The sequence below is a fragment of the Camelina sativa genome, chromosome 2 (genome assembly GCF_000633955.1).
Source record: "Camelina sativa cultivar DH55 chromosome 2, Cs, whole genome shotgun sequence".
In the NCBI taxonomy this organism is placed as follows: Eukaryota; Viridiplantae; Streptophyta; class Magnoliopsida; order Brassicales; family Brassicaceae; genus Camelina; species Camelina sativa.
Genome location: NC_025686.1, coordinates 1,044,976 through 1,068,611, shown reverse-complemented (window position 1 = coordinate 1,068,611; position 23,636 = coordinate 1,044,976). Strand labels below are relative to the sequence as shown.

Sequence of the window (23,636 nt, the reverse complement as noted above, 5' to 3'; positions counted from 1 at the left end):
CCAGATGCTTTCATTCATTCAAATCAAAGCAAATATAAAGGAAAGAGATGCAGAGATCTCAAAGTTTAAACTGAAATAAAGATTACAAAGATGGGCATTCCCCAATGCCATAAAGAGATAGATAGATATCATCGAGATAGAGTCCATGAGAGCTATGAAACAGTCACTAAGAAGCGGCTTGGAACATGAGAGATCACGGTAGCTCGATTGTTCATCCTCGAGAAAGTCGGTGGATGACAAGATAGTCACGGTCGAGAGACATTGTGACGTTAATAGCAGAGCCAAAACCAATAAACTCACCGGAGCGAGGGGCACTAACAAGAGCACCACATTGGCAAGGGTTCGGTAGACCAAGGTTTGATGGTCAAGGGTAGGATGTTTTAACAACCAAAGCGGAGGTTCAGGAACAAACTGGTAGCACCAGGAGTAGCTTCGATAATAGACAGTCCGAGTGATGAGGATGGAGCTGCAGAAAGTTTGCTTGAAGTCGTCGGATGCAGGAGTTGAGAAACAGGGCAAAAGACCATAATACTTCAAGATTTTTACAACAGACCATACAAGTGAACCTAGAGCCATGACTAGCCAAGGATATGATTTAGGCTTAGACTGGTGGGTTGGGTTTAGCACCAAAGTGGTGCGGTTGATGGGATGTTGTTGAGAACTAGCCACGCTACTTAGCATAGAGATAAACGGGTTGTGGTTCTTACAGTTAACAATCGAGTTCACAGTTTGAGCAGATACCCGGGCTATCCCATACTCTAAGTTAACACAAATCATTCTAGGTAAATGGATTCTCAGATGCAGTCTTCGGACACCAAGTTCTACCAAAGAACCTAAGAAATGTTTACTAGCTAACAGAGGGATAGAAGGAGTAGACCTGGGATTTTGGAGGATGGGTAGTACCGTTTGGGATGTTAACAAACCAAATTCAAGTCCTGAGCTCAACCGCAGAGATCCAAAAGACTTTGGGGATGGCCAGGGGAGTTGACATGGGTCTACCAAGCTCGCAGTGTGATAGATCTTAGAGACGTGAGTCCACAAACGGAGATAAGTCACATCTCTGGGAGCTTCCTCGCCAAACAACAGCTCAGGAGCCGTGGGGGAAGAGGAAGCTTCAGGGGCGAAGCACAAACCGGATCGGAGGAGATAGAAACACAGGGACATTGGAACCGTCGACGGCAAGGCTGGGCGAGAATAGGTGAGGATGGGGTTCACCGAACTCCAGATCCTTCTATATTGGCGTACGGACAAGCCTTCGTCTAGATCTAGGTTAGTTGCAGAGGTTTGGTCGGGACACAAAAGAAGAACACAAAAGGAGAAAAAAGAAAGTTTAAAGGAGCTAACAGGGTAGAAAGAGAAATAGCAGAACAGAAAGATCGAGAGATCCCGACGCCGGCGAGCCGGAGCTCTACCGGCGCCAGAGAATGGTGATGAGGGAGGCGCCTCGATTATAGTGTCTGAGAGAATTAGAGCGAACTCGTTTTTTTGCTCTTGATTGGTAATATATTTTAATGATCTTTTAAACGGCAACACTATAAGTCTCAACATATATATGTTACAAGGAATCAGCTTTGGCCCGCACTACAATCATTTCCGCAAGAGATCCACTCTTTCATAAAGTTTTCGATAAGTTCTCTATTCAATTTAGACACTCTGAGTAATCACATAGCAAAATAGCTCATTATCATACTCCTTACATTTGCGTCTTTGAAATGTGGATAAAGCAATTGTAAACTAATATGGTTATATATGGATTTTTGCCGATATGGATAAACCAGAGATGGCGATCTAGTGAAAAGAAATAACAAAAGTGAGGATAAATTAAAATTTTCTACTCCTAGCTATGCAAATTTAATACACTAGTATAAATTAGTGTATGTTATGCATTTTAACATTTTCAATAGTACTAGAATTTTTTTAAAATATAATCTGATGAAACTAATGGAATAAACAAAAGAAACTCGACCATAATTTGACGAAAATAAAAATAATTCTCTTATAAGTATTGAGGAATCTCTGAGACTAATATTGGCAATTGAGATTGAATAATTATGGTGTTTTTTTTAAAACCTTTTTTATATATTGATAGACAAAGCATTTATTCGATTGACTATTGTAACATATTTTAGGTGAAGCTTCTAAAAAAAGGCTAGTGTATCTTTATATAGGGACAACTTTACTACTTTATCTTTTGTTTTCTCACTTTAATTTTAGTTTCATTTTCAATGAACTTAAGGAACAGTTTTTACTTTGGTTGTCTTTTTTATTTTCCAGTTTTCCAAAAATAGTAGACATTATTATTCGTCTTTTAATCCGTCAGCTTTTAGTTTCTACTTACTTCAACTAGTGTTTTTCTTGGATATGGTCAAGTTCTTTACTATTTATAGTTCTCTTTGGATGAACACTAAACTAAAGCTGCATTTTGTAACAACGTGTATATATATACATATGTCATTATGTCTATATTAAGATTTAAAATTAACCAACCCTACATATTAATTTATTTGAGGTTTTTCAGTGGAAGCCCACTAAAGCTTGCATGGGGCTTTAGTCCAGAGACTCTAAGCCCGATAAGTGTTCCTTTTTTCTTTCTTTTGAGCCAACTTATTGAAACAAAACACAAATACAACTTGTTCACTATAAAGTCAGATTATGCAAGATGAAAAAGTTTAGTTTGCTAAATTTCACTTTTCAGAACAGTTTCAAAGCCGTCCAATATTTTTAGTTGATGTATAGTTTTCCATTTTTTGTTAAAGAAGTTAATATATACAAGTTGCGAACTTGCAATACGAACTATGCAAGATAAGTCTTGTTTTTGTTCTTCGTGAGTTGACAAGAAAACTAAAGTTCTCCTATATTAATTTTTTCTTCTTTTATACTACTATTTTATTTTAGAAACTGACGATATCGAATATATAATTACTTATTTATATCCTTTTCAAGTGTGGATTTTCTTAATAATATTATCAATGGCCGTCAATATGTCTTTGTCTTCTAAAAACTAAATCTCAATGCTCTCGTGGGATGCATTGATAGGTTTGCCTTCAATATAAATCTTATTTGGGTCGGTCTTACCAACTATTACTTTCATTTATTAAATATACAAATGATAACGTTCTTTGCATATTGCAACATATATTGTTTCTCACGATATATACAGTATATATTATGATGCTTCGATTCTATGAATTAAGTCCGTAAAGAAGGCAACGCTTTGTTGAGACTTTAGTTGCTTTAAACTCGTATATTTGGCATGATCACTACTATCACACAATATAAATTAAGTCTTAAGCATTACAGAACTATTAAAGAAATCAAATTTATTAAGTAACAAAAATGTTATCAAAGTCCGTGATTAAACAACTTTTTTCATCTGTCATTAACGTATTTCTGTTATTAAAATAAAAATACTTCAAAATATTTCTTGTCTGGACAGCATTCAGCACGTGTGATCTCCATTACTATAATCAATCATTATATAGTAAGTGACACGTGTGGAAGACTTAATCTTGGCCGTCCATTTGCCCTCACAAACAGCAAAAAGCCAGACTTTAGATTGAATAAATCGATAGTCCTTACACAATAGTGTCCTCTTAAGGTATTTTTAGCAAAGCCACATATACATGGACCTTCACTAAATTAGTGTTTTTTTTGTTTCTTTTACTTTTTTGAATAGGTCACGAGAAACCAATTCTTTCATGAAAAGAGAAAACTTAGCTCCTTACTTTATCAAAATTGATAATAACTAATATAAAAAGTATTTGAAGTTGTCACATTTCATGACATGTGTTGCCATGGCATCATTACATTCTTTTGAAAAAAATTAACATATATACTTACATTTCTCAACGAAAAATAAGAACTATATTTGCCTTAATTTAGTTTCGTTATAGAAATAAATTCTGCGATCTACAAACCAAACTCCCTTATATTCCGAACTATATACCTTAATGAAAATTAATAACTTTATACATACCACCAATAAAAACCGGGAATCCAAAAAGAAAATGCAATATATAACTAAATCTCATATGATATTTCAAGAAATGATGTTTGTAAATGAAGAAGAAGATAAAAAAAAAATTGGGATTTTGAGATATGATAAGGTGTCTGGACAGCCTCGTGGTGCGGACTGGTCTTTGGTTCTATCTCTTGCACATATATTACGTGTTGGGAGACGGTTGGCTTGTGTAGTAGCTGGTCAATCTCACTTAGATCAGCATAGACTATTTCTTCTAATGTTCTTTTTTTTTAATTACGGTCTAATACTCCTACTTTAGTTTCAATAATCAACGAGTTTTATTGCTAATCCCAAGGTTCCCACCAAATGGATATTCCTAGATGCCTAAATTACAAGATTGACCTTGTATTCTTGAGCGCAGGACGCCAGCAACGATGTGTGTCATGTGGAAATTGGTAACTCCATTGTTGCTCAAGAATTTTCTTTCTTGACTTAAGTACGAAGATACAACTAATTAAGTTTATATCAAAGTTACAAGACATACATTGTTGGCTAGAAAATAATAATGATTACTATTGAGTAACATTTTTTTCTTTATAATATAGATATACTACTATCATGCATCTTACCTATCATAGTGAAACGAATCTACGATGATTGTAGTTAATTAGAGTCGCTTAAACCGTATACAATATAACATATGTTTTACTTATTCTATTACTATTTCTAAATTTAAACTCTACCAATTGCCTTTATACCATTAGTGTAATTTTACTTCATTTACCAAATTATTATTATTATTATTATTATTATTATTATTGTTATTATTATTATTATTATTATTATTATTATTTTGTCAACATACATTATTTTTGTTTATATTTTTATTATTTCCCAATAAAATAAGTATCATTAATTTTGGGGGATAATTTGAAATTTTTTAAAAGTATTTAGAGAAAACCAAAAAAAATATTGGTTAGGACAAAGTTTGAACAGTTTTAATTTTTATTTAATTCAAATTATACATGATATAAAAACTAAAGTAAAAATAATACTCATTATAAAATTCCATGAGTAACAAGTAACAACATTCAACATGCAAAAAGACATAATTTAAAATCTAATTTAACATGAAGATCTCTGATTAATTTATAAGAAATAAGAATAAAACTGCATACCTAGTTACCTACGTATGGGGGAAATGGAAAAAAGAACAATCATATGTGATATGTACGGTATGTTTTTGTATTGGTTCTAAGACCAGTCACAAGATAAAAATTAAGGCGTTGATTGTTTATGGGAATTTGAAATTTTGAATTTTGAATTTTCAAAAAGTAAATAAATTTTTATGAATAAATTTTCTAAATTTTCTCTAAAACATTAGAAAACTAATTTTTGAAATTCCAAAAACCAAAAACGAATATAAATTATAATATATATAAAAATAGTTTTCACATACACCTTTTTCTCTCCAAATTATCACCATAATCAAAAAACAGAAAATGAAACAAAGTGAATGTTATAATATTTTGCATAGTCGAAATATATTACGATAGATTGTAATGTCCGAAATGTAGCTGAAAATCGTATATCACAAAGACCTAAACACAAAGACCTAAACTATTTAATTTTATTCTATTATTATTTCTTTAGTTAAAAATTTCACCAAAATTCACCAAAAACAATTTATATTAATCTTATCTTCCATTTTTACCATTTACCAAATTAAAATATCTGTTCTATTTATCTTTTGTCAAATCTTTATCTTTTTCATTTTTTTTTCTTGGGTCAAATTGTCAAATCTTTATTATATATGCATCCTTTCAATTTACTGACATTTTCACAAATCCAAAGCTCACTAGAGTTATGGAGGGCAAATTTGGGAATTCAAAGAATGACGAGAGGATATATATAAAGGTCTCTCCATGTAGTCGTTATCTTATTTAATCAAAACATCCGAAGCTAAAAACAGCAGATTCATCAGATAACTCTAAAGAAAAAAAAAAACATATTACATATATACACACAATATTACATTTATCGATATTATTATTACAAGTTATGGCGTTTGATGAAGATATGAAAATGGCTTCTTTCTTGAGAGAAGAAGAAGAACAGCACTATTCTTCGTTATCAAGACTCTCCGTATGTTCTCACTACGACGGCGACGAAGCCGACGACGAACCTTCTGATTCCGACTATAAACGTTTCGGCGGCGGCGGCGGAGGAGGAGATAATAAGTCTTTGGAGGAGGAGCTAAACTTTTCAGATTCTGATAAAGGTTCAACGGGTTGTCAGTCACTTCCGGCGACACCACCGAGACGGAGACGACGGCGCGGAGGAGGAGGAGGATATTTGGGGTTGAGTTCACCGGTCTCCGGAGATAAAGCTTACGCTAGCGAGAACGAGGTTCAAAAGGAGAACAAGAATCAGAGGAGGAGGAGAAGGAGGTTGAGACCGGAGTATCCACCGTGGGTTGATAGCATGCGGAGGAGTTACGTCGGAGATGAGCATAGCGGTCACGGTGGTTACGGAGGAGGAGTGGTGGTTGTGACGAGGCCGATAGGAGGAGGGAGGCCATTGTGTATGGATTTAGGAGAAGTGAAAGCTTGTAAAGATTTAGGATTTGAGCTTGAACCGGGTCGGGTTTCGTATTCCGGGTCAACGATGGATACTAGTAGTGGCGGCAACTCTCCTATCTCTTCTAACCACCGCATTTCGAGTCCTGGTTAGTCCCAACAAATACAATACAAAGTTCTTTTTTTTTTCTTTTTTTCTTGGCTCTTTGTTAAAAATCCAAAAACCTTTTATTTTTGTCTTTTCTTTTGGTGGATTTATGTGCACTAAAATATCTAAATTTGAGAGACTCGAGTGAACCTTTTGAATTATCAATATGGGGTGAAATTTACTTGTATATATCTCATTAGCATACGTGTGATTTTACTTGTATATGTTTCAATATCAACTCTTGCAAAAAAACTTGATTTTTCCCACTGAAATTTACTTTAAAGGTTCATATTTTTGTTGGCTAATGTAGTTTGTGGTAAAAGAATTGAATTTACAGAATTAAAATGGGTTTAATTTGGATATATTTTTTTGGTTCAGGGGATGATCCTAAAGACGTGAAAGCGAGGCTTAAGGCGTGGGCTCATGCTGTGGCTTTTGTGTCCACTACTCATCATCAACCTCCTAATTCTTTATGATTCATCCCTCCCATACAATTTTTTTGTTTTCATTTTCAAAAACATAAAAAATAACAAAAAATCAAACTTCCAAACATTTTCGAGTTGCATTTTGAGTATTTTTTTTTTTGGTTTTTTGTAATTTTTTTACAGATTTTCTTCTATTTTTTGGTGTGTTGAGGGTGATATTTTTGGCAATTGATGTGGACTATACATGTTCATAAGCCAAAAAGTATAGAGTTACTACATTTATAACTATTAAGTTTGATGATTGGCTTCTCCAGCATTGTAATATTCAACATTTTACATTATTGAAAGAAAAAAAAAAATTACTCTAGTTTAAACTCAAAGGTGTATACCAAAGAAAGAATCGTTTTTACTCCCAACAAGGGGAAGAAAAAAAATCATTAATGTAGTGTGTGTGTGTGTGTATGAAGGAGCTACGAAGAAACAGATCTAGTAACGACGACTGGATCTTGTGGCTCATCATCGAACTGATACTTGCTGTAAACTTGGAGCAAGAGATCACGGCAAGGGACGGTGGCTCCAAGCTTGATACAAGCCAAGAAAGCACCGGATAGTTTACGGTGAAGGCTATAGGCTTCATCTGGTGGTGGTGTAAGTCTATGTTTCAACATGGTTGCTCCTAAATTGGAGATGCTAGAAGCAATGTTGTTGGTTCGGAAAGCGTAGCCACCTGGTTCTGCAAAAGGTAGACCCACGATGAATCCGGCTTGGACATGAGCGTCTAGCATTACGTCTGATTCATCTCCGTTNTACAAAGTTCTTTTTTTTTTCTTTTTTTCTTGGCTCTTTGTTAAAAATCCAAAAACCTTTTATTTTTGTCTTTTCTTTTGGTGGATTTATGTGCACTAAAATATCTAAATTTGAGAGACTCGAGTGAACCTTTTGAATTATCAATATGGGGTGAAATTTACTTGTATATATCTCATTAGCATACGTGTGATTTTACTTGTATATGTTTCAATATCAACTCTTGCAAAAAAACTTGATTTTTCCCACTGAAATTTACTTTAAAGGTTCATATTTTTGTTGGCTAATGTAGTTTGTGGTAAAAGAATTGAATTTACAGAATTAAAATGGGTTTAATTTGGATATATTTTTTTGGTTCAGGGGATGATCCTAAAGACGTGAAAGCGAGGCTTAAGGCGTGGGCTCATGCTGTGGCTTTTGTGTCCACTACTCATCATCAACCTCCTAATTCTTTATGATTCATCCCTCCCATACAATTTTTTTGTTTTCATTTTCAAAAACATAAAAAATAACAAAAAATCAAACTTCCAAACATTTTCGAGTTGCATTTTGAGTATTTTTTTTTTTGGTTTTTTGTAATTTTTTTACAGATTTTCTTCTATTTTTTGGTGTGTTGAGGGTGATATTTTTGGCAATTGATGTGGACTATACATGTTCATAAGCCAAAAAGTATAGAGTTACTACATTTATAACTATTAAGTTTGATGATTGGCTTCTCCAGCATTGTAATATTCAACATTTTACATTATTGAAAGAAAAAAAAAAATTACTCTAGTTTAAACTCAAAGGTGTATACCAAAGAAAGAATCGTTTTTACTCCCAACAAGGGGAAGAAAAAAAATCATTAATGTAGTGTGTGTGTGTGTGTATGAAGGAGCTACGAAGAAACAGATCTAGTAACGACGACTGGATCTTGTGGCTCATCATCGAACTGATACTTGCTGTAAACTTGGAGCAAGAGATCACGGCAAGGGACGGTGGCTCCAAGCTTGATACAAGCCAAGAAAGCACCGGATAGTTTACGGTGAAGGCTATAGGCTTCATCTGGTGGTGGTGTAAGTCTATGTTTCAACATGGTTGCTCCTAAATTGGAGATGCTAGAAGCAATGTTGTTGGTTCGGAAAGCGTAGCCACCTGGTTCTGCAAAAGGTAGACCCACGATGAATCCGGCTTGGACATGAGCGTCTAGCATTACGTCTGATTCATCTCCGTTTAAGAACCCGAGTCTCTTTGACATTTCAATCACTCCTTCACTGTCTTTTTCTGCACATGCCATCACCTGAAAAAAAAAGGTTCCATAAAATGTTCTCAAGAATTCAATTTTCAGATTCTTTTACGTATGCAAAAAGAGTGGAGTCGGTATGATTATTTTACCATTCGTAGATAGTCATCGACGAATTTCTTGGGGTAATCACGGGCTGCTCCAAAATCTATAAGATTGATTGTATTTGTGGCTTCATTGTATAAGAAGTTACCCCAGTTAGGATCTGTCTGCATGAAGCGGAAGACAAAAAGCTCTTTCAATGTGAGTTCGAGCATCTTCCTCCCAACATAATCTCGTGTTTTCTGATCTAACAAAGCTACTTTATCAATGGGGATCCCTGTGATATAACATGTTCATAGCAAAAAGATTAGTTCATCATAACATTATAACGAATCGTCGGAGCAGAGTACGTGGAATTGTAGTTACCAGATATAAGTTCTGTGGTTAGAATCTTTTTGCTTGAAATTTCATCTACCACACGCGGAACATAAAACCCTGGAGTGTCTGAAAGCAAATCACGAAAGCGCTTTTGACTGACTGCTTCGATTTCATAGTTACACTCCTGAGCCAATTCCTCTTTAGCAACCTGCCAAAAAATTCGTCATGAATCTCAAGTCACAGACGACAAAGTACATATTAATCCAGTATCAATCCAGTATCTTTTCCTCTATGTTTTCTGATTATGAGTGTTTCGTCTATCTTACATATAAAACCATGTTATTAGGAAACTGAATGTATAGCTTAACTAAAGATAAGATAACAATACCTTTATAGCTCTGTCCAGAAAGAGTCCCTTTGGAATTAGATTAGTATAATTCAATAAGCGTCTGACATTTTCAATATCACTTTCAATGCTGTTGGCAACACCAGGGTACTGAATCTTCATTGCAACTTCTACTCCATCTTTAGTGACAGCTCGGTGCACCTAAAACATATAAAAAGGATTCAACACACTCACAAGGACGAAGCATCACACATATTTCTCAATCAAAATACACTCCCAGCAGAAACTAGGTTAGTACCTGACCAATACTCGCTGCTGCTATCGGTTCATAATCAAAACTAGTCAACTTGGATTGCCAATTAGGACCTAACTCAGCATCCAAAACAGGATTAAGTTGGCTCCTCGGCATCACATCTGCACCTTGACGCACATATTCCAGAGCATTCAAAATCTACAAAAGAACCTATCTTTATGTTAAAACAAGGGCTCTCAAACCAACCCAACAAACAAAATCTAAGGTATATACCGGAGCAGGAACAAGACTCTCGTCCTGTATACTCAACATTTGGCCAACTTTAAGAGCAGCTCCACGCATTTCACACAATCCAAGAGCCAATCTTTCAGCATTTTCCTTAGACATTATAGAAGATAGCGCAGGTTTATTATCTTGTGTAGCTGGTGTCCCATTAACCATCCTATACGTAGATTCTTTAACAGCTCCCCAAGCAAGAGCAGCTCCCAAGTTAAAGAAACTACACAGTTCACAAAAAAAAACTCAACTTGTTAAACCAATTGATTCTATCTAACCTAAACTAAGCAACAAAACAAAGTGATTGTGATTTTGATTGCAAATACCCATAAGCTCTTGCAATAGGTGTTGATGGAACCTTCCGTTCTCTAAGTCTCCGTCTCTTCACCGGAGCTCCTACTACTTCCACCACCGACGGAGTTGACGCAACCGCACTTGATTCGGCATCTGTAACTCCAATAACCTCGCCTGAAACCTTAATCTCCTCTTCTCTATTTGAGTTCTTAGCTTCATCGCTGATTCCGCTTCTCAGGTCTCTCGAATCAACGATAGGTTCGGTACTATCAGATCTAATCTCAGGCGTTACGACGACGACGCCAGCTTTGTTACTTTCTTCTTCGTCGAAGTACACGACGGAAGGTTCCTTTTCCTTAGATCGACGAATCGAAAGCTCGCGAAGCTTCCCTGAGGTGAGTCCGACTAAGTCGGTGGCGGCAACCAAAGCTTTTTTACCCGAAGAAGTAATTAAGCCTTCGAGATCTCCGTTTCTCGCTCTCCGTAACTCCGGTGACTGGTTAATGATCTCTTTGGCTACAAGAGATACACCATTGACGAGCCTGGTTAAGCTCTTGCTCCACGAACTCATCACGAAAGTGCTAATTTATTCGTTGATTTGACTTTCTTCTTTTTGTTTGTTTTTTTCCATTTTCTGGGAATTTGGTTTTGAATCGTTTTTTGGAGAATTTTCCCGAGGAAATATGTGTGTGTGTGTCTATGCGTTAGACCACGAAGATCGGAGGAAGACGTCGACGAGGAACCGAGGTTTACGTGGGGAGACGACAACCAAGAAACTCCTCCTCCAAGGTTCTACTTTCGGCCCAATTATCTCTTTTTATTCATTATCAGTGTAAAGGCCCATTGGGCCAAACAAACAGAAGTTTTAAGAGTAACGCTTCCTTTTTAAGAGTAGGCCCATTCGACCCATTTTTTTTTCCAAGCAAAAGAAATTTGTTCATAATAAAATTTGTCAAAATACAAAGTTCCATCAACCATATACAGTAGAACCTCTATAAATTAATAAATTCTTCTGGTCCCAAGTTGGGTCGGTGTAAAAAATAACACATTTCAATAAAATAATAAGATAATAACTTTTTTAGAAATCCTATGTAAAAATATGGTCCCATCAATATTATAAATTAATAATCAACTAAACTAAAATATATATATATATATATATATATATATATAAATTTAAGAAAATCTAGTGAAATATGACTATGGTTGTTTGTCTATTCTTGAATTTGCATTCTTGTTGGAGCTTATCACTAATCTTTTTCATTGTTGTCTTCTCAAATCGCATCCAAAAATTATAGAGAGACATAAATGCGATAATTGCTTCTTTAGTAAGTAACTGATTCTAAAAGTACCGCAATGTCTTCTTCGACTTCATCATTACCATGAAGGGTAGTAATAGCAAAATTTTCTAAACTCTAAACTTCTAACATTTATCATTTTTACCTAGATAATCTAGTAGACAATTGAATTTATCCTATTAAGATAGGCAAGATTATAATTTAAGAATTTTTTTAAAAATGTGAATGATAAGTATTTTATTCTGTAGTCAAAATTTCTCAAATTCATGAAAATGAGAAAATATCTTTGTAAATTAATATTTTATTAATTTATCGATAAATTAATAATTATTAATTTATCGATAAATTAATAATTATTAATTTATCGATAAATTAATAATTATTAATTTATCGATAAATTAATAAAATATTAATTTACAAAGATATTTTCTCATTTTCNAGTTCCGACCTTATTAATTTATAGAGGTTTTACTGTAGGTGGATTCTTACCATCTGAATAGAAGTCTAAATTAGTACAACCCTGTTTTGCTAATAAATGAGCCACCTCATTGTTTGAGCAATAAACAAAGGAAAATTGAACCTTAGCAAACTGTTTGGACCATAACTTAATATCCTGAATTAGACTATATATGAAAATATCTACCAGAGATCTATTTACACAATTGATTAAAGTTTTACAATCTCCTTCAAAACAAACATTTGTATAGCCGTTGTTCAAGGTTTATTGCATTGTGAACAATAACGCCTCTGCTTTATCTTCTAAAAGGCTATTTGCAGCCCTTAGCAGACTTGACCCCAGAATAATTCCTCTCCTAAGAAATTACGAACCATCCATCCTCCTATTGTTTTCTTGGAGCTAGCTGTATAACTGACATCAAAATTGCATTTAACCATTGGTAGAGCAGGTCGTGCCCAATTAATGTTGATTGATGATTGAAGACAAGAAGACGTTTGTCTCTTCTGTGATTCAGTACCCATTCGGCCAAATAAACAGAAGTTTTAAACGTCTATCAGCTATATATGATTATTGATTAGTTTCTCTTTTGGGAGGTACCCGAAAATGTAACATTAGCATAGCCTATATATAGTGCTAAGTTGTGGGACAGTCCCAAGTAATCAAAACAACACGTCATGCCAAAACCAAACAACAATGTCGGTCAATATAACTTAATAGAAGAATATAGCCGTTAGAGGCTAGTTGTATATATAAGAGATTTGCCTAAAATTGTACATTAAGAGATATTTTAATACAAAGCTTCCATAAAATAAAATATTAAGTCAAAAAAAAAATGGGACACTAAAAAAAAAAGAGAGATAGAATCATAAACTTGTTATTCAGTTGGTAAAGAGGAAAAAAGGAGAGAAGACTAGCTAGAATAGATTATTATCTCGTGGGCAAAAAGAGACAGAAACGTTCTAGGGTTTTCTTTGTTGGATATTTTCATGCTTTCAAGCTCATACTAAAAACTTATTATTATTATTTTTTAACTCCATCTTCTTCTTCTCAATGGGTCATTATTTGGAAATTAATGTCAAAATTTATTTCAAGTAATATGTTGGGTCCATTGTATAAAATCTGACACCAATAATATTACTATATATATAGATTTGTTGTCTCGGATAAAGTTAAAATTGCAAACAAATATTGTGCAGATCACTGTTTTATTACATTAACAGTAGAAAACCAACTATAATTGAATATGCCTTCTAGCTTTGTTTTTGCTATGTAAGCGTTTTTGATTATTTAAATTCATATGCCTAAGTAAGTACAATGGCTGCGAAAAGAGAAGAGGAAATAATATATGGCTAAGGCTAAATACAATGCATCTCCACTCATGAAAGTAACACGAGAAAGAAATATATAATACTACGTTCAAAAAACAAAACAAAATTGAGACCCGTAAGTAAAGACATGAACAAAATCATCTTTAAAACTATTAATCTTTTTTTCTCTAGCTCATTCGTTTTGTTTTTTCTTAACGTAAAAGAGGATCTTATTTTTAACTTTCGGTGATATTATTACACTAATGTTCTTGTTTATTATATAATTTCGAATATAAAAATGGTCACGCCACTCAGACATGTCAGGATGGTAGGCAATATAGTTTTCGAATTTTATTATATATATATGGCACAGTGATTATTAGTTGGCATCTTACTACAGGAGGTCATCATTTGTTTCTATATACATATTAACCAAATTGTATTTCGATTAAGAATAATTTTTACCCTTTCGAGATCTTCAAAAACATCTGAGAGCTTTGACAAACAAGACGAAGAGAAGATGTCCATTAAAGCTCAACAAGAACTTCAAACCCTTGAAGGTAATATTTAAATCCCTTTTACATTGTTCGTTTACGCGTTTGCTCATCTCTCCAAGATCTTGAGATCCACAACACCGTACTTAAGATTTTGGCACACCTGCTGCTTTAAGTTCTATCTCTCGAACGTTTTTGCTTTTTAGATTCCACCGATGTAGTTGATATTTGTGTATAGACTTTTTGCTAAGGTGAAAATCATTTCTTGTTCTTTTATTAAAAAGTTCGTTATAGTGATATTTTTGAATACTTCCTCTTGAAGATCATTAGCACAAGTAATTCAAATTCGTAATTGTTTGAAGATCATCCATCATCGACCTAAAAACACAGCCAATAGGTTTTTCCTTTCCCCAAAAGCTCATTTGGATCTAGATTAAAGTTACCTTTTTCTTTTCTTGTCTATTATTTAATAGTGGCAAAGATGGAGTCAATGGCAATTTAGAGTAATTTAATAACTTTTAGTTGTTAAAGAATTTTGGCATTTTGTGTAGATATAGTATACACATTGGATGATTCAATTCATCATATTAAAAACTTAGCCAAATATATATCATGTTACTAAAATTAAGATTAAGACTTATGTTTTTTGATATCTATATATAAAGCTACATCAGAAAGAAGAAAATTTTAGACCCAAAATGTATAAATACACAGCACTTTGATTGAATATGACCATTTTGTCAAAAAATCATATGAACAATAGCTATTCAATATTCATGGTTAATAGTTTCAGACTTTATTTTAAAATAAGTTGTATAATAAAATAATTTTTTGCTTATATAAATCAGTTCATCTGTAAATAAAAGTAAAAACTTAAAATATTTTATAATTTTAACTAGCTTTAAAATAATGATATATATTGGATGTAAAATTGTAGATATAAAACATTTTGCAAATTTTATGATATGTATTAATAATTAAATCTATAAATGTATATTATATGGGCCTCTGTTAGGTTTTTAGAAAATAAAAGGCCCAAATAAAAAAGCCTATTAGACTTCACATAGCAAAAGCCTTTTCTTTTAGACGCTTACCAGCAGATCTAAAGAAGAAACAATGCAATCTTCTCCGATCTTATCATCAGACTTCTCCTCCTCCTTTCACCACCCACGCGCCGCGGCGTTAGCCACTACTTCCGCCGTAACGAATTCACATCCTCCGACGATAAAATTTCACTCTCTATCCTCCTTTTCTCCTTCCTCGACACTAGTATCTTCTTCTCGTAGATGTTTCACCTGCCGATTTGGCAACGATTCTTCGCCGTTCGATACGAGCGAGGATGATTATTATAGTAGCGAAGATGAAACTGAAACTGGAATTGAAATTGATGATGAAGATGGTTATTATTGTTTGACAGATGGGAAGACAGAGGAATTGGTAGGCGAAGATGGAGTTCTCATAGAGGTGAAGAAGCTCGAGAAGAGCTCGCGGCGGATTCGTTCGAACATTGGTATGGAAGCGAGTCTCGATTCGGTTTGGAAGGTATTGACTGATTACGAGAAGCTATCTGATTTCATACCAGGCCTTGTTGTTAGCGAATTGGTTGAGCAAGAAGGGAACCGTGTTCGTCTGTTCCAGGTATAATATTGTACTTTGATCTCCTTCAACTTGGTGCAGTGGCTCTTTGAGACTAAATTGTGGATCTTTGGGAATACATTGTGAATGCATTTCATATTGGCTCTTGGTTGGGTTCAAATTTGGAAACTTTGAGACTAAAGTGTGAGTCTTTGAGACTAAATTGTGAATGCATTTCATATTAGCTCTTGGTTGGATTCAAATTTGGAAACTTTGAGACTAAATTGTGAATTTTTTTTTGTTGTTGTTGTCATAATGGTAGTGTTTGGAAGTTGGTCAAGTTTCTTGTTTGAAAAACATTCTCTGGTATCTTTGTTTGTTGTGATGGACAGCACTAGTCTTATTCTTTGGTTTTGTGGTTCATTTGACAGATGGGACAGCAGAACTTAGCACTAGGTCTTAAGTTCAATGCCAAAGCTGTTCTAGATTGTTTTGAGAAAGAGCTTGAGATTCTGCCACATGGGAGGAGACGTGAAATCGATTTTAAGATGGTAGAAGGAGATTTCCAATTGTTTGAAGGCAAATGGTCCATCGAACAAGTAAGTATTAAAATATACCTTTTCTTCGAGGCTGTTTTTGATTCTTATCTGTGTTTTTTTTTTGTGGCTTAGCTTGACAAAGGGATTCAGGGGGAGGCTTTGGATTTACAGTTTAAAGATTTTCCAACAACGCTTGCGTACACGGTGGATGTAAAACCAAAGATGTGGTTGCCTGTGCGATTAGTTGAAGGAAGATTGTGCAAAGAGATCAAAACTAATCTTATGAGTATCCGAGATGCAGCACAGAAAGTTATTGAAGGTGTTATTCATGATCTTTGAGTTTTTTTTGTCTAAAGCCAAGCTGAGTTAGTGTTCCACTTCTCTGCAGGTTAGATAATAGATACTACAATAAGTTATATAGTTTCTTTTCTTTCTTTTTTGTGAATTTTGAAATGTTATGTAAGTGGCTTTATATACACACATTGTTCTCAATTGTATATTCTGAATTTTTTGGCTTTGAATATACCAAGTTTTTTTGGATATGTGATTGTCCCGACCAGAAATGGCAAGAAAATTGAGGGTGAATGAATTTGTAGTAAACGAGGGTGAATCTCAATACAAAGTTGAGAGTAAAATGGTAAATGAAAATTTGGGGTAAATCCACAGTAAGACGAGTGAACTAACTCAAAAGTTTCTCGCTTTGGATGAACAAGAGAAGCGGAAGTCAATCACAATAACAGGGTTGCCTTCACAATTGTTTGCCGTAAATTTTTTTACTAAGGTGAGATGAAGATATTACAGAACTACAGAAGTGTTCAACTTTGGTGTGATTTGCAGAGTAGAAATTTGTAACATACATGTTGCTCTGTTTTTTTTTTTTGTTACTTACAAACAGAGCACTCTGGTCTGAAACAGAGCATTTTTTTAATAAGGTCGAGATCATAATGCTATGTTTAACCGACACTGCAGAGGAGGCTGAAACTGCGTATTGAGTCGATAGTATGTATGTATACACGAGACATCGGTAGTTTTAAAATGTCCTTTATATATAATAGAGTAAAACATCTTCTTCCTTTAATGTACAAATACAATCATCACTGCTTAAATCTTCTCCAGATTATAAACTCTCTGGAGCAAGACTATATCATAAGGCTGTAAAACGAGCGACTTATGGCAGACGATGATGATGCAACAGAGGAAGCCAAAAACACCCAATGAAAAGTAAATACAAAAGTTACAAAACATGGATAAAAAAAACCCCATAAACCAGGTATAGGCCTAGTTAGTATTATTGATATCAGAAGTTGATGTTGCTCTTGAAACTCTGACCAAACCGCCAGTTCGAAGGAACAACGTTAAGAGCTGCTTTGATTCTTCCATTGCTGAGTTGAACTTTGAAAGATAGAGATTGACCATTAAGGTAAGTGTTGCTTTGAAAATTAGCACCCCAGTTTCTTGACATTGTCTCCCACTTGTTACTCTTAGATCCTTTGATCCAAACTTTAGAGATCTCACCAGCTCCTGCTACGTTTGAGATGAGAACAAGCTCGAAATAGTTCCTACCGTTCATCGTAAATCTCATCCCTCCGCTACGTCTGCATCCAACTCTTTTGTAAAGAATGGGGACGATTCCAGCTTTGTACTTGGCGATGGTGAGAAACGCAGGCTGAGCCATGTCGAAGTGAGGTCTCGGTGGGTTGCACCATCCTCCATTGTCGCTTGCCTGTGCAAAGTTTGGTGGACAGAAGTTTGTGGCAGTGATTGTGATTGATCTGCCTTTAAGACACCATTGTGGCACTTTGGTCGAGTCGCAGACGATCTGGTAACATCCACCACATGACTTGCCGTCGTTGAACAGTGCTGTGCTTAACGCCGCTGTGTTTGTCTTGTAACCGTCTGTGTATAGGTTTCCATAACCACAAGCTCCACCTGAAGAAGATAAAAAATCAATATTATGAGAGTGTTCCTTGACAAAGAAGAAAGCTTTCTTTTCTAGACCTAAACTAATTAATACTAAACTTTTGAAACTGAACCGAATCAAGTAAAACAAAATTCGTTTAAAAGACATTTTTTATAAGTAAAATATGTATCAAGATTCATGAAAAAAGATAATATCGTAGTTAGTACAATTGAAATGTTTTGTATTATATGAAAATATATTAAATAAAAAAGTTTATTGTTGATATTCTCATTTTTTTATTTTTTTAAATCAAACTCAAGAATTTAAACAGAACCGAATGAAAAAAAAAAACAAATGTTCATGTCTAGTTTGTGAGACTTACCCATTGTACCAGAAGCATCACTTCCGCCATAGAAGGTAGCATGAGCCTTTAACCAACCAGCAGAAACTGAGCTGATCGTCATGGAGAAGATCACTGCGACCAAAAGAGAGCAGATCTTTGTCATTTTTTCTTCTTCAAAGTTCTTAGGTGTTTAAGGTTTGATTCTTTTTGGTTGATGATTGTAGTGTTGGATTGGATGATAAGACTTAGGTTGGGTTCAGCAGCTATTTATAGTGAAATCATAGAGCTTGTTTCAGTTAAGATATATGTATAAATTAATTTGATATGACTTGGAATTAGCGGAAAACGTTGAAAATAATAATATGATTTGGTGATGATTGATTCAATGATTATAAGAGTGCGAAAAATACGGAGTTTTCAGGCATATGATAATTAAGTTAATCCTATAAGGGCATGTGACTATAGGTAGTTGCTTTTAGTTTCTTTCATATATTCTAAAATTTTTCGTTCTCTTTTTCGTAAGTTTTAAATTGTTTTTCTTGTCAACCAAGTTTTTATAAGTCTTTTATGGAGTTTATATATTTTATTTTTAGCGAATGGGTGGTTTTAATTAAGGGTAAAAATGGCGTTTAGTAAAAAAAAAGATTAAGTAGACTTAAACCAATCTTTTTAAAAAGAGTTATTTCCAACCACTTTAACCAACCAAAATAGTTTTCTTGTTTTCTTCGATAAAACTAGTCAGTTAAAAATATATAACTTGAAAAAAGATATCAAGTGTAGAAACAGACGTGAGACGTCCCACAGCACATAAGACGTTTTCTTAAATAAAATTCAACATGTAGTTGTATTATATAGTTTTAAATGGGTCTATAGCTTATAGTTCAATCATGTTTTTGTGAAGAGTTAGCTATTATCATATTATAGTATACTAATTATTATGCAGATTAGATTATATATAGCCAAATGGCAGGTGACAAGTTGTCTTAATAATCGGCAATGAATGTAGAATGTAGAATCAATGAGTTTGAGTTGAAAATTCAACGTACGACATAAACTGATAAGTGCTCCTCCATTTACGCAAATTCCGTGGTACGTTCCAAGTTGCCAACTTACGCTGATAACTTAGATTATCTATTACTAATAAGTCTTCGGTATTTTTGAAGTTAATTGTTTTACTGTTTATAGACTTATCCCCTATTTAATATTTCGGAACTACATAACTTCTTTTTGGTAGACTATATAATAGTTATAAGTTATAGTTATTATTTGATTCATTAGTTGGTTACAAAATAGGTTATATGGGTTAATTTATACATAGATACACTTAAAAAATAATATCCCAAGAATAATACAACTTAAAAGAAATAAAATCTCTAACAACCATATACTGTTAGGCCATATATACTTTTAGGCAATTAAAGAAAAAAAATATAAAAAAATCTCGAAAATTAATTAAAACGAAATAATATTTTACCTAACACTCCTCCAAACTTTTAGTATAAATCATTGACATTTTCATTCACCGAAATATACTCTATTCATACCAAAAAAATTGTTCAATCCATAAAATATTCAAGCTTTAGTAATAATATTCTTTAAAAAAATATCTATTAAACTAAAATTTTAACTGAGTAGCGGATCAAAATTTGAATATTTAAATTCAATTTCATATATTTCTTTGTTGAATTGTATAGTTTAATATATTTTAAACTTTTAAAATAAATTAATTTGAAATATTTTAAAATAGTTTAATTTGATATTTTTAAAAATATCATAAATATATGATAGATCAAAAAGTTAAAAATTATAAACACTCTAATTTGATTTGTTATAGCACGAATCAATAATATGTCACTATAATATGAAATAATTCCAAGAAATATGAGCAAAGGTTAAAATTTCAAGAAATATGATTTCTCAGATTAAATTAAAGTTTAGAATAATGTTGTTTCGTAGGCTTTTTCTCGGTTAAGATGATTTTGACAAACATACGTTACATTAATATGCGGTATACTACGGGTTAATTCACAATATTAACAATCAAAATATAATGTATAATCTTAAACACTTAACAAATCAAATAAAAAAAAAATTAATTTTTTATCACACAACTTAACTTGCGGTATGCCACGGGTTAACTATCTAGAGATCTACTAGAATAGATCTTACAAAATACTCCCTCCGTTTCATAATATAGGATGTTTAGAGGATTATTTTTGTTTCATAATATAGGATGTTTCCAACTTTCTATGCAACTTTTAGATTAATTTTATATTTTCTATTATGCAGTCTTGGGTATGATTGGTTAAACTTTTTAAAAGTAATTTTTTCTTAATATGTGTGTTTCTACTAAAACATCCTATATTTTGAAACGGAGGGAGTATATGTTATTTTCATAATTCATTTTCATCATATGATTTGGCATAGTATTCCATCCAAAAAAACTTTTAAAATAAATAAAATAATCACATATATGATGTTTTTGAATAAAAATTACATAATAAACAAAAGAAATTTCAACCCGTGCTAGAGCACGGGTTATATTCTAGTAGTTATTATTATATGACTCTCTTACATTCTACTTTAACCGAGCAAAACAACAAAATCTCTTGATTAATGAACATCCTTAAGTTTAATTAGAAAAGTAATGATGGTACAATGCAAGATACTTATGAAAACAGTTACGACTTGTCTTCAACTACATATTCATTCCACCCACAGATTGATATATTTAATACGGGTCTTCAACCTAACATTGAAATTTCAGAAATGGTCGAAGTCAAACGTTATAATACAGAAAGTACGTTTTCGTAAGATTATCAATTTATCAGTCCTGTAATATAAATTATATAGGTACCCTAATATTATGGCATATCTAATGGTACGTCCACGTACTTATCACATGGGTGATGGCGCTGATTCCATTTGATAAACTCACACATGGACCAACCACTCTCCATTTCAATGATAAATTTCATATTTTTTATACATATATATAAAGTATTTGACAATATATCGAAGAATTATACGGATAGCTATGGGGAAATAGAAAATTAAAGTACCATGGTACAGTACGTATAAGTCTATAGATAATGATAATTTTTTTGTACAAACCAAGCAAATCATATTCATTCTTTATTTTCAAGTAATCATCCAGTTTTGTGAATTGTGATGTACCTTTATGATTAATTGAATCACCGCCACCGTGTACCGACCTAATTTGTTATATGCAAGTTACATAATGCTATGTTCTTTTAAGGATTACATTATTGACTATTGATGATGTCAAAAAGGCAGAAAGATTAATACTACTAATCTATATTAAAAAGTTTCTGTTAAGTAAAACAACTTTGTGAACAATCTAAGTTAACGATGTTAGTTTACCAGGGGCGGACCTGGTGGCAGATTACCACTAGGTGGAATCGAACCCTCAACCTTGAGCAAATTTCACTTTGTTTCCACACTATTCTGCTATTTAGCCTTTTCTGTATAGTGTATTTTTTTTATATGATATTTCAATATTTCTGGTGGCAATTGCCACCACAAACCATAACGTGGGTCCGCCACTGAAAACAATTGTTTAGGTGTAATAGGGGAGAATCGACCTGCGGTTAGGGGGTCAATATAGGGGGAATTCATAAGTCAAGTATCGGTTATGTCTAGTCGAGAATCATGCTTGATATGGTCGCGGAGGTCTTGAAAATCATCTCTTGATGGGACGAAAAACTGACAGTGAACATCCACGAACGGTCGAGCGGTAGACATAAGCATATCCACCATCTCTCCAAAATTCTCCTCATGAATTTTGGACAATCTAATATGGTTGTTTGTGGTGACGTCATAACCTACTATGAGAATGGTATGCATTGGGGTGAAAAGTCCATCTTCGGTATGAATCACTACAAAACAAACAAAAAAATATACATAAATTGGAACTTGAAAGAAATAGGGTTTTGTGCAAAAAAACCCTCTTGCTGACAACCTCCGAGGGTAGTTTCAAGCCGCCCGTGATTGTCCGCACCGCAAGTCGCCCCTCCGTTTCCCTGCAAATCTCGCCGTCATCATCTGCCACTTCGCTCTCATGTGAACTCTTTGGGTTGGTTGGGTTTGCTTCAATCTTTCGTGTCCATTAACATATCGGGTTTTAAAAATTTGACCCAATTGATTGTATTCTATGTTATTGGATTAACATTGAGATGTTGAAGTTCCCTTGCGACCAATTAACATGTCTTGACGCTAATTCTGGGTTTAGTTTTCTAAAACGTGTTTCCACATATTAATGTTATAGCACTAAATCAAGTTTGCTGCAGTTTAACATAAAATCAGAATTTTTCTTTGGATTAGAGGCTTAGAAACGAAGAACAGAGAAGACAAAGGAATTTTTTTTGGTAAAAATAAATAAATCTGAACGCTCTGCCATTTTTTAGCTCTCAAAACAACAAAACTTTTAAATTGCCACGTCATAAATACAGAGAAGGGTTATATTGCGGGTGACTTTTGAGATCATAGTATTGACCTGCATTTATTTGATGTGGAGGGTTTTCTTGCAAAAAATAATTACTTGGAGGGTTTTTTTGTACAACATGTTGCAACATAGTTTTTATTGATGTTGGTAATATAAACTTACATGGTTTTTATTGATGTTGTAGTCTAATAGCTCCTCAGTAGATGGCATGAAAGCTGCAACATGTTGCCTTCGAACTATTTCTTCAAGATCTACATTTTCAATGTCAGTCATGTAAGTGTAGTTGTCTACTGTGTAGTAGTGAACCTGCAAATTAACAAAGAAAGTTTAGTTTGATAGTAGATTTGTGAAAGTTGTTTAAAATTTGCTAAAAAGACCTACTATTAAACCGTTGTTGTTGCATGTTATGACAGTTTTGTTTTTTGTTTCCAAAAATATGTTGTTTGATAACATATTTTCTTATATTACTTGTCATATTTGCCATTAAAATAATTAATTTATTTTTTATTTTATGTTTATACATTTTATTC

General features: G+C 33.5%; 5 protein-coding genes across 7 annotated transcripts; 3 read left to right on the top strand and 2 right to left on the bottom strand.

The window, feature by feature from the left end:
• LOC109126266 lies at positions 3,012-4,280 on the top strand. The gene is given in 3 exon segments (XM_019229529.1): positions 3,012-3,036; positions 4,107-4,138; positions 4,140-4,280. Coding segments are annotated over 3 exon segments (198 nt in total).
• LOC104713228 lies at positions 5,897-7,480 on the top strand. Its single transcript, XM_010430315.2, has 2 exons — positions 5,897-6,689; positions 7,067-7,480. The coding sequence occupies exons 1-2, from the start codon at positions 6,023-6,025 to the stop codon at positions 7,162-7,164; spliced, it is 765 nt and encodes a 254-aa protein (XP_010428617.1). The 5' UTR covers positions 5,897-6,022; the 3' UTR covers positions 7,165-7,480.
• LOC104713236 (protein ABC transporter 1, mitochondrial) lies at positions 7,375-11,504 on the bottom strand. Of its 2 annotated transcripts, XM_010430328.2 has the most exons (8): positions 10,761-11,504; positions 10,432-10,657; positions 10,204-10,356; positions 9,948-10,106; positions 9,608-9,767; positions 9,292-9,518; positions 9,124-9,196; positions 7,375-7,912 (listed from the first exon to the last, which is right to left on the bottom strand). In XM_010430328.2, exons 1-8 carry the CDS (start codon positions 11,297-11,299, stop codon positions 7,584-7,586), a joined length of 1,866 nt encoding a protein of 621 aa, XP_010428630.1. In that variant the 5' UTR covers positions 11,300-11,504; the 3' UTR covers positions 7,375-7,583. The 2 variants fall into 2 exon arrangements, with proteins under 2 accessions (XP_010428630.1, XP_010428626.1); XM_010430324.2 differs by lacking the exon at positions 7,375-7,912 and having other exon boundaries at positions 8,570-9,196.
• On the top strand, positions 14,185-16,940 carry LOC104713217. Of its 2 annotated transcripts, XM_010430303.2 has the most exons (4): positions 14,185-14,350; positions 15,702-15,922; positions 16,291-16,458; positions 16,531-16,940. In XM_010430303.2, exons 1-4 carry the CDS (start codon positions 14,311-14,313, stop codon positions 16,735-16,737), a joined length of 636 nt encoding a protein of 211 aa, XP_010428605.1. In that variant the 5' UTR covers positions 14,185-14,310; the 3' UTR covers positions 16,738-16,940. The 2 variants fall into 2 exon arrangements, with proteins under 2 accessions (XP_010428605.1, XP_010428596.1); XM_010430294.2 differs by lacking the exon at positions 14,185-14,350 and having other exon boundaries at positions 15,371-15,922.
• Positions 17,424-18,864, bottom strand: LOC104713207 (putative expansin-A17). Its single transcript, XM_010430283.1, has 2 exons — positions 18,681-18,864; positions 17,424-18,327 (listed from the first exon to the last, which is right to left on the bottom strand). The coding sequence occupies exons 1-2, from the start codon at positions 18,802-18,804 to the stop codon at positions 17,696-17,698; spliced, it is 756 nt and encodes a 251-aa protein (XP_010428585.1). The 5' UTR covers positions 18,805-18,864; the 3' UTR covers positions 17,424-17,695.

Coding starts and splice junctions, on each gene's coding strand:
- LOC104713228 (XM_010430315.2), top strand. CDS start 6,023: ATGGCGTTTGATGAAGATATGAAAATGGCTTCTTTCTTGAGAGAAGAA. Junction 6,690..7,066: donor CCACCGCATTTCGAGTCCTG/GTTAGTCCCAAC, acceptor TTTTTGGTTCAG/GGGATGATCCTAAAGACGTG.
- LOC104713236 (XM_010430328.2), bottom strand. CDS start 11,299: ATGAGTTCGTGGAGCAAGAGCTTAACCAGGCTCGTCAATGGTGTATCT. Junction 10,107..10,203: donor CAGCAGCGAGTATTGGTCAG/GTACTAACCTAG, acceptor TATATGTTTTAG/GTGCACCGAGCTGTCACTAA. Junction 9,768..9,947: donor TTCTGGACAGAGCTATAAAG/GTATTGTTATCT, acceptor ATTTTTTGGCAG/GTTGCTAAAGAGGAATTGGC.
- LOC104713217 (XM_010430294.2), top strand. CDS start 15,401: ATGCAATCTTCTCCGATCTTATCATCAGACTTCTCCTCCTCCTTTCAC. Junction 15,923..16,290: donor ACCGTGTTCGTCTGTTCCAG/GTATAATATTGT, acceptor TTCATTTGACAG/ATGGGACAGCAGAACTTAGC. Junction 16,459..16,530: donor GCAAATGGTCCATCGAACAA/GTAAGTATTAAA, acceptor TTTGTGGCTTAG/CTTGACAAAGGGATTCAGGG.
- LOC104713207 (XM_010430283.1), bottom strand. CDS start 18,804: ATGACAAAGATCTGCTCTCTTTTGGTCGCAGTGATCTTCTCCATGACG. Junction 18,328..18,680: donor TGATGCTTCTGGTACAATGG/GTAAGTCTCACA, acceptor TATCTTCTTCAG/GTGGAGCTTGTGGTTATGGA.